This window comes from Notothenia coriiceps, unplaced genomic scaffold (assembly GCF_000735185.1).
Source record: "Notothenia coriiceps isolate Sejong01 unplaced genomic scaffold, NC01 NC01_scaffold00022988, whole genome shotgun sequence".
NCBI classification, from domain to species: Eukaryota; Metazoa; Chordata; class Actinopteri; order Perciformes; family Nototheniidae; genus Notothenia; species Notothenia coriiceps.
This window is the reverse complement of record NW_011355689.1, coordinates 2901-13543: the sequence shown is the minus strand read 5'-3', so window position 1 is coordinate 13543 and position 10643 is coordinate 2901. Positions and strand designations below refer to the sequence as shown.

General features: G+C 40.7%; 1 protein-coding gene across 1 annotated transcript in view; it reads left to right on the top strand.

Moving 5' to 3' along the window:
• Positions 1–9758, top strand: part of LOC104954199 (ephrin type-A receptor 3) — a gene marked incomplete at its 3' end in the record, with an annotated part of 62710 nt that extends 52952 nt beyond the window's left edge. The window contains exons 4-6 of the mRNA XM_010781275.1: positions 212–367; positions 4293–4652; positions 9634–9758. Of these exons, the coding sequence (XP_010779577.1) occupies positions 212–367; positions 4293–4652; positions 9634–9758 (641 nt within the window). The remainder of the gene's footprint in view (positions 1–211; positions 368–4292; positions 4653–9633) is intronic.
• Between the last annotated feature and the right edge of the window lie 885 nt (positions 9759–10643).

Genomic DNA, 10643 nt, shown 5'->3' with positions numbered 1-10643 from the left:
TGTGTGTGTGTGTGTGTGTGTGTGTGTGTGTGTGTGTGTGTGTGTGTGTGTGTGTGTGTGTGTGTGTGTGAGAGTGCATTAAATAACCCCTATCTTTCACTTCTTACTTGTTGTAGGTGCTCCAGGGGGAAAGAAGGTGGCTATTAAAAAGGTATCGATGTGCTGCTTCAGCATGACACTCATGCATATGTCTGTGTTCTTTTGTGTCCAGTGTGCAGGGCGGGCTTCTACAAATCGAATCTTGGAAATATGGAGTGTTCCAAGTGTCCGCCTCATAGTTTCTCTCACCACGAGGGGTCGCTGCACTGTGGCTGTGAGAAAAACTACTTCCGTGCCGAGGGAGACCCTGCATCCATGGCCTGTACCCGTAAGTGTGCCTTCATATTAAAGTTATAATTTCAGCAGCATTTGGAACCATCTGATGAGGGGTCAGTGACATCCTGATACAGTGCAGGTTCCTCCCTTTCTGCAGATACTCGTGTACTTTTTCTATGAGATAGCCCAGAGACCAGAGGAGCCCTCCAATGTGATATGGGAGGATTTTCTCATAGCCCATATCACATGCTATATGAATCATATATTCACATCGCCTTTAAGAGATGCTGAAACCCATTCATTTGGCTGTCATTGTGTTTTAGATTATTTTCACACTTTGCAAAATAACGTTTCTGTCCAAATCAAATTTATTTATATACCCCAACATTACAAATTACACATTTGTCTCATACAGCATGTGACACCATCTGTTCTTGGACCCTTGCAGGGGAAAAAGAAAAGTCCCTCCCAAAAAAACACAATTAATGGAATTTTTTTTTGAAGAAACCTCAGGGAGAGGAGGGATCCATCTGTTAGGATGAACAGACAGAGTATAGATGTTGTGTTTATGACAAAATAGACATTAAAAATGACAACAATAATAATGGGAATGGCACTGGATGGACAAGAAAGAAGATATCTCATGAAAAACGATATTGCGTTTATGCATTTAATGTGCAAATTGAATCCAGAAGCTTCTACTGGTTCTGATGGAAAGAGCCTAACAGTGTTTTCAGGGTATTGTTCTACTCAGTGGGATTTCATTTATAGTTGGAATTGTACAGATAATCCAATTGAAGATTCCCTATTCACCAGTAAAATATATTACAAACAGACCAAGAACATTCCTTATTTATTTAAAGGTCACCAAAGCCATGATTGCTCAAGAACATTTGATCACCTTTACAGCTCTCTACATGATTCTCTTGTGTCCTCCTCTGATGCAAATGGACTGCAGATGCCTCCTGCAGCAAGCTTTCCAAAAAGCATTCCCTGTAAAACGATAAATCACTGCATTCCCTGATGTCAGGTTGTGGAGATATCCGTTACTAAACGGGCTAGGAAGAAGAAGAAGTGCTTGCACCGTGTGGAGGACAGTACAACATGCAAATGGACGCCCTGAGACAGACAGACTCCTAATTAGAAAGGCAGTCACGGCATGTCCCTGTTGTGATTATCTCGACGCCATCTTGTCAACTAGGCAAATTCCACCTCATTGGGACAGATTGAGTGACGTGGGGCCTGCAAATGAATAGATAAGTTCTTAGGAGATAATGATCATGATTATACTGTTAGCGGTGGGATAGAGGTTGTTTAGAACTGACTCTGGAAAACTGAAAATGTTGGCAGGAAGTAAGAGAACTAAACTCTTATGACGAACAATGAAGAAAAACACACTTGAATCCGTATGGTATTTTCTGCTGTATTCAACATGGGACACTTATGAAACAGCTGTTGCAGCAGTGTATAAGGTATAGTACTCCCAAGAATTCAGTTCCACCAATTAAAAATGCATCAATACACCCCCTCCGTCCCAGAGCACCTCCTTCAATTTTAAACAAAAATGTGCTGGTCTTCCTGTCTGAGCATCACCAACAATGTAACTTGTGAACAAACTCAGGGAAATCCCTTTTTTCAAGTCACCTCCAGAGGCTGGAATGGGCCTAAAGAGAATTACCAAAACACAAGTGTCTTTGTGAGGGATTGGAGATTACGCACACATCCTCTGGTTTTACGCTCCGTAACTCATGTCACATGTTAATCTCGATGTATTATTTTGACTTTTCGGAATTAGTGTATGATTGGCTGCATGTGTACATGTGCATGCCTGTGCAGGTATACCTTGTATGCATTACAGGGCCAAGAGTTTGATGTGGTCAGGAGAGTTAGCTGTGTCGGTGAGCCAGAGGACTGTCAGGGTTAGTGTTAGTTTAGCAAAGAAAATATCATCTCATGATTACCAATACACAAAGTAGGGTGACATATACATACAGTTGGGTGCAATAATTAGTTGTTTTCTCTCTGTTAGTGGAAGGATTAATAGTTTTTAATGGTTTATCTGAACAATTCATTTGTGATTATTGCGAGAATTCCCTTGATTGTTTGTTCTGATGGTCAATAGTTGAGAAAGATTTCACATGTATTATGAGATACGCTGCCTGTTGAACTTTTAATCAAATGTGCCTCATTAAATTGTGTTTAAATATAGAAACAGGACTTACTACTCTAAAGATTTGGTGATTTTGGTGAGGCTTAAGAAAAAGCTTTATAGTTCTAAAACTATTCATAATCATACATCGTGTTGATTTGCTATATAAATGAAACTGGTATCCAAAAATGCAATAGCCAATACTTAGATTGCTCCTCCAGTATGACCTATTTGTGTATTTAACTCATTTTATTAAGCTTTTTCAATAAGAAACCTGCTTAGGGCAGATCAATCAGTCCAGGAGCTGCAGAAATGAGTCATGCTGACATGACTTCTTAAGAAATGCTCAATTTAGTTCTGAGAGAATTTCAAATACCCTTACGTATTTTCTGATGTTGGTATATTTTCTTCTGATTTCTCTCTTGTACAACACAATTACAGACTCTAATGCAGATTACCAGGAGACAGGAGCTATGCATAGTTTGAGAGTGAAGTAATTTCTTGTCGAATCAAACAAACCAAACAAAGCGTTTTATCTCAAGGCACAATCCACTAAGCCCATTTCCCTCCTCTCCTACTGCAACTTCTCAACAGAGTAACTTGGCAGTTTTGTTTTGTTCTCCATGTAATTACAGCCATAGCTTTGATATACAAATCTGGAAACATTCAAAAGGGATCTGTTTGTAATAAGACGTTTTTACTTTTATATGTCAGTCTTTTATATGTCAGAGTTTGACAGTCTGTTTTTCTATCGAAGAGGCTGTGTCATGCCATTTTCTTCTTTTACTGAACGAAAAAGAGGAAAACAGATGCATACACACACACACTCATATTCACTCAACCATGATATCACCGTATAATTAAACTACAATAACAGAGGTTGAGAATACATTGTGCAGCATTTATTGCAATTTTCTTCAGTAAAGATCTCCAAGTAGGTACACTTCCTTTGCACTCTAAAGACCCATTTACATGGCCAGTTTCTTCCTGGAAAACTCACTTCCTGGAAAAAAACAGCAAACCTTTTTAGAGGAATGTCTATTTTTTTATATAATCCCTTGTTTTTAGTAAGCTACATTGAACAACACAACAGATGACTTTGCTGTTAAAGCTCCCCTATTATAGTCTTTTTCATCAATATATTATAGGTCTCAGATATATACAAAACATGTCTCTGAAGTGTTTGGCTCCAAATACCCAACAGATCATGCATTGCAGCATTGCCCATAATCCCCTCTGTTTCAGCCCTGCTTCAAAAGTGCTGATTCTCTGTCTGTTACTTTAGATGAAAAATAAGGAGCCCCTCCCCACGCCCCTCTGAGAGATATTTCGTTAGAAAGAACACAATGGTGCTCTAGGAGGAGATTCAGGTGATAAGGAGGGGGGGGGTTAACTTGGTTGGTGATTGGCTAATGGTTACTCAAGCCAAAAAATCGTTATAACATCACAAAGTGGCCAAAATCTGATCAGCTCATTTTCAGACAGGTTTTTATATAAATGGATCAGGACAAAAATAGAGAGAATCTTTTTTCCTGAAACTTTCATAATCTCTTTACACAGAGGGGACACATGTTGATGTATAAAATACATGAACAAGTGGATTTTGCATAATTGGTGACCTTTAAATCTTATTCCATCTAATGTCATACTTCTGTTTGAAGTTGGCACTATTTTCCACCTCAACGTTATTTGCTTTCTTCTCTTTCCTTTTCTACTAATTACCTTGCTTTCTACCTTATTTTTCTATCCAAACCAAACGTTTCTTTCATCCCTTAATGACATCATCCTCCTTTTCCCACCTCCTCTCTTTCTTTTCAATGTCTACCAGGACCCCCTTCAGCTCCTCGAAATGTCATCTCCTCCATCAACGAGACTTCGGTCATCCTGGACTGGAGCTGGCCGGAGGACGCCGGCGGCCGCAGGGACATCACCTTCAATGTCCTCTGCAAGCGCTGCCGGGGGGTGGCTTCTAACGGCAGTAACGGCGGCAACCTGCGCTGTGAGCCGTGCCGGAGCAATGTTCACTTCCTGCCCAGAGCCGCGGGCCTCCACAACACCACGGTGACGGTGGGCGACCTGTTAGCCCACACCAACTACACCTTTGAGATTGAAGCGTTGAGCGGGGTGTCATCGCTGGCACCCAAGATGAGACAGTACGCCGCTGTCACCATCACCACCAACCAAGCTGGTGAGATGTCACAACAGATGGATACATGGATGAAGGCATACACTCAGAAAATCAGATAGATATACTTTAGTCTAAAGCAATCTTTTTAGAGCACAAATGATCAAATCTCAGCTTTTTTCTCCAAATTACCTCTGTTTGAGGTGAACCAACCACTGAATCTGAATGGCTCATCAAGCAAAAACCTTTTTAGATGAAAATCTCAAACTTGCAACATTTAGTCTGGCTTTAATTTCAGTTCAAGAGGTTTAAGTTTCAGGGTTTACACCATAAGAGTCCAGACACTAGGTTTATAGAGGGCTGTGTGGTCTTAATGCATGAAGAAACATCACTGTTTATTTAAAATATCACTGATTGTAAAACCACAAATGTATAACTAAAAAAAAAACGTATCTAACACATGGATATTATACATGTTTCTTTCTCTAAACTATGCCCTTTCTCCCTCTTAATACTTGTATCATATATTACAGTACACTTCCCGAAGTCCATTTGCTCCAAACACATGCACTCCAACCATCAGCCCTGGACATTTACAAGGCGATCCCAGACCACTATTCTCTAGTTTAACAACCAGGATTATATATCTTCCTTCATCCAAAAAAGACATTCTCATCCATTTAACAGTAACTCCTAACTTAACGGTTGGGTCCCATCAATCTTTAATACAAATATCTCTCCACACATCCAGTCCTTAGACGAATATGAGGTCAAATGGAAGTGGTGTTTTGAAATTCCAAGAGTAAAACAAATCTAGTTGCAGTAGAAAGCGCCAAACCTCAGAAATCTCTAACTCGATCAAGGAATGCGCAAAGGACTGGCTGTACTGCATCCATTTATCCTTTTCCCGATCCCTCACTGTTCTCTTACAGTTTGCCTTTGTGTTGGGTAATATTTCTGTGTCAGCAGGTTAGCATTTTGTTTTGGATTTCCTCTCAATCATTATCTCTCTCTCCATCTAGAACAGGATCTTTATTTCTACCTGTCCCTTTCCAAACCCAGCCTGCTGTTTTCTTCTTCTTGTGGGGCATTTTGTTTCTACTTCCAAACCTTGGGAGGCGGTTTAGCACTTGGGAGTTGCTCTCCTTGGTTGTCATACAGCGAGGTCAGGCACTATATAACTTTTTTGATGATAGGCAGATGGCAAGAGCTATGAATTTAAACCTAGTGGTCAAAGCAGCTATGTCGAGAAGTATCGGGATTCAAGACTATTGTTTGTTTTCTTTTACATTTAGACATGGAAACTCCTTGAATCTGCTTTATTTCATGATACTAGAGCTGCTTTGATTTACAATATCAGTGAGGCAAGACACATTTGTCCAAATCAAGGCAAGACTTAGAACTTTATTATTTCTGCAATCAATTTAGCATAGAGTGTGAAGAGTGTGCAAACACATATGTACACGCACTGTAAGGGTAGATCATACATGAGTAAACTCCCCAAGGAAGACACATGTCAGGGTGATGAATATGCAAATGTGAAAGGTTGTGTGTGAACACAATACATACACAGACAGATATAGGCAGTGTTTGCTCTCTGTTGACAAACCTTGACTGTATTAGACATGACAAGGTCCAGACATGACCTCTTTAAAGTGACAGGGCAGCGATGAGAGGTAAATATAGATTGTGTGCTTGTTCACGTACAGTACGTGCACATGTCAAGCCTGAATATTAGTCAGGACTCAAATTGTATGTTGCTATGAGGGGAAAGGGAAATGCAGATTTTAAATAATACTAATTTAACCTAACATTGGTTTTCTCTACATTACACCTTTATTATACATTAAAACATCCATATTACAGAACTATTAAACTGTAATTACACCCGTATTACTCCCATATTACACCCATGTTACACCATTATTTCAGCCATAATGACCCATTTTAAACTGTTATTACATCCATATTACACATTGATACATCCCGATTACAGCCCTTTTTACCGTAATTACACCACTGTTACACACTTATTATACCCATGGTACACCCATGGCATACCCATGTTAAACCCATGTTATACTGTTATAACACCCATAATTCCCTGTTTTTAGACACATATTACATCCATGTAACACCAATATTACACTGCTGTTACACCCCTTTTACACCAGGACACACCCTGTCAAATGACTGTACCCCAAAGGGTTAAAAGGAAAAAAGGTGTAGCAAAGCTTTGGAGTCTTTTATTAGTAGACGTTATAATTTGCATGGTAACTCAAGGGGTTTCTTCTTGTGATCGGCATATATATTACATTAGAAGAGGGCTTATCAACACTAAGAGGGCAGTGTGTGCTCTGAACATTGAAAACCATCTTTAATGTTAAAACGATCACAATATAAGATGAATCCCCGTCTTTGCGTATCATAGATCTAGCAGACACACTTTACCACCATACCCACGTTCTCCACACACACACACACACACACACACACACACACACACACACACACACACACACACACACACACACACACACACACACACACACACACACACACACACACACACACACACACACAGCCCTCTCCAACCAATATATCCGCCTGCAGCTGCACACTCTCCATCAGCCCTGAGAGTTTACAAGGATTAGATATGTCAGTGCGCCAGCCCCACCCGTCAGCGTACACTTTCTCTCACATAAACACACACACATACACACACACACACACACACACACACACACACACACACACACACACACACACACACACACACACACACACACACACACACACACACATAGACGTACAGATGCCAATGCTGTTAAAAGCTGGATTAAGTGTGTCCCTGGGAAGGTACTGTCTGTCCTGGCTGTGCTGTCAAGGTGCTGTCAGGTAGCACCTTCCACATCCTTTGCCCTACACTCTGTCATGAAATAAAGAGTGTGTGATCTACATTTAGAGAAGTGTAATATCAACAGTTTAAAAAAGTGGCTGCACTTCGCCAAGGGGGTCTAACAAGAAAAAGATGCATGCGCATACAGGACGCTTGCTTTTAGGTGATCATACTTACATTTTGCGAAACAATGTGTCAATACTTCATCCGATTTGATGATCAATAAGATGACGTTTCAAGGTGGTAAAGATCAACAGCTGTGCAGTCCAAGAGAATGTGCACCAAAATGGTTTCATAAGAAAATGGAGATGCACAAATAAAAAGATAACAAGCAAACAGAAAACAAGAAGAGATAGATAGCAAAGCTGTTTCATTGGATAGCTTCGCTTTACATTGAGTTCTATGTTACTGCCAATAATCCACTCCCAATGGTCCGCAAGTGTTGTAGACAATTCATAGATGTGCTTCAACCAGCTGCGTTGTGTCCCTTGCATCACAGCTGAATGATACTGATGGCCACTTTTTAAGGCCGTTATGGGCTTGGTTTGCTGTATCAGTTTTACGGTTATACCACGGACTGAAACCGAGAGTGACAGCAAATGAAGTGCTCTGCGATAGACATGCAGAGGGAGCGATAGAAAGAGAGAGGGAAGCAAGGAGAAGGAAAAGGAGGAGGAGAGGAAGTCCAAGCTGCCTCCAAGCGGCCCAGACACAGTAAATCATTACCACCATAAACCACAGAGCCAATAAAAAGCACAGCCTCACCCCGTATCAACGAGAGGGAGGGGATGAGAGGAGGAGCAGGGGGTATAGAAACAGATTCTTCCCATCTGGATTCATTACAGGAGAAAAAATAACTTCCCGCGGAAATAAGCGTGAGTACACAGACGCACACTCCACAGCCATATAATCACAATCAAGAAAGGCTCGAACATTTCAAAGACAAACATGTTTTTTCCTGTGGTCTAATAAAATTAAAAGTCGATGCCTCAGATGCCGAGCTGGCCCTGGAGCTGCCTGGCAATTAGAGAGCAGTAAAAAAGGGAAATGAGAAAGGGAGTGAAGAGAGAGAGAGAGAATGAGGGAGGGATGCAGGGCTTGATAGAGACGTGCTGAATTACTAGATTGAGACCATCTGAACTCCCCCAGGCAATGCATGGTGAGGATGGGTGAGGAATATCAGTAAGTGCGTCTTACCAAAAGGGACAGGACTTGGAAAAGTATTTCAAAATAAAACGCGTTTTTGAGAAATGCACACAAAACATTCTACGCAACAATAAACACTAAAGGACACACCAGTGTACTTCATCTTAAGTTACGCAGTACGAGCAGGAACTAAATGATTGAAAAGGACTTTGATATCCTCATCAGATCCACATACTTACTGTGATAGACAAGCATAGCATTGCTTTTCTTCATTTTAATGATATTTCCAAGTGATTCCTCCCGGAATGAAAACATTTAAAAACATCCAATCCATCACTTCATACTTGCTTGAGTTATACAGCAATCGACTGTCTAAAAATAAATATTCCATGTGAAAAGAAACTAGTTTTAAAGTCCTTTCATGCCCAAAACAGAAGAGACAACAACATCACTGACAGTCTTCTGCTGCCACTAGCAGTATTGAACACAACATAAAACTCAACATTTGATTTAATTATTAAAATGGATAATGTTTGTTTTGATGAGATAAAGCTGAATCATGTGACCTAAGCACTATCTCTCGCATCACTCTCGCAGAGGGCTACTGAATGTGACTGATCTCAATATCATATTTCTTTGACCAATTATTCACTGTTTGTGTGTGTGTGTGTGTGTGTGTGTGTGTGTGTGTGTGTGTGTGTGTGTGTGTGTGTGTGTGTGTGTGTGTGTGTGTGTGTGTGTGTGTGTGCGTGTGCGTGTGCGTGTGTGTGTGTGTGTTTACCAGCCAGTGTTTGCATTAGTGTACATGGTCTCGTCCCACCCACCATCTCCAGGCCTCAGCCTTTAATGCGGCCCCACTGGGCAGCAAACTGAATTAGGCTAACAGGAACCATAGACAATTGCCAGGATGCAACACCGGGGGACTGAACTTCCACTGAACCTCACTCACTCTCTCTCTTTCTTTCTTCCTGTCTGTGTGTGTCCTTGTCTACCACCCAGCTCCCTCCCCGGTGACAGTGATCAGAAAGGAGAAGACGTCTCGAAACAGCGTCTCCCTGTCTTGGCAACGGCCAGAGAGACCCAACGGCATTATCCTCGACTACGAGATAAAATACTACGAAAAGGTTGGTGCACAATATATCACTGTTAATGCATTGCTTCGTGTTCCTTTGAGCAGGGCAGCATCACAAACTGGAGTTCTTAAAGGCATAGTTGTGGAAAATATGCTCTTTTGCGACTTTGGTAAGAACATTCATTCTGATATCTGCCTGGTCCAAATAAGGCTAATGTTACTATAAACTTTAACATGTGTTGATAAGTTTGCTCTGGAGTTGCAGTTGATTTTGTTATTATTAGTCAGGCAAGCTGTTTCACTTAGATGGAAAAACATTCATTCCTATGAAATGTGCTTCTTCGGTGCACACGGTTGAAAAGTCTTAAGAATTCCTTCTTCTGCATTTTTAGGCCGATTGAGCATGTTCAGTAGGTTCCTTCTTCAGGCATGTTCAAAGTTTCCTCTGAATGAACACATGAATTACATGAAATAATAACTTTCCAAAGTCAATGTTTACAGCCGCTAATTTTCTAATGATTGTGCATGGGAAGTTATGCTTCAGATGTAGCTAAACAAGGGTTTTCACTACCCAAAAATGCCCTTTTTGCTAAGTCTAACTGTGTGATTAATTACCAGATAAATGTGAGAATGGTATGGTATAGGAACTGTAGTGTTATCCCTTAACACTACAGTCCCTTATTCCCTCAAACATAAAATAAATTTGGGTTTAAATCTTTAGCATGAGACTGATGTTGCCCATTATCTCACTTTAACAAGCCAAACAGGTTCTCGTGTTTTTTTGTTTTTTTTCTCAATCTGCATCCCATAACTCCCTTCTCCTTTTCTTACCACCCCGCCAGTCTTTTCAACTGTTTGTCTCTCTTTCTTCATTCCCCTGCCTCATACTCTTCCCCTCCTCCCTTTGTGTTTACCTCGCATCTCTCTTTTTTTCATC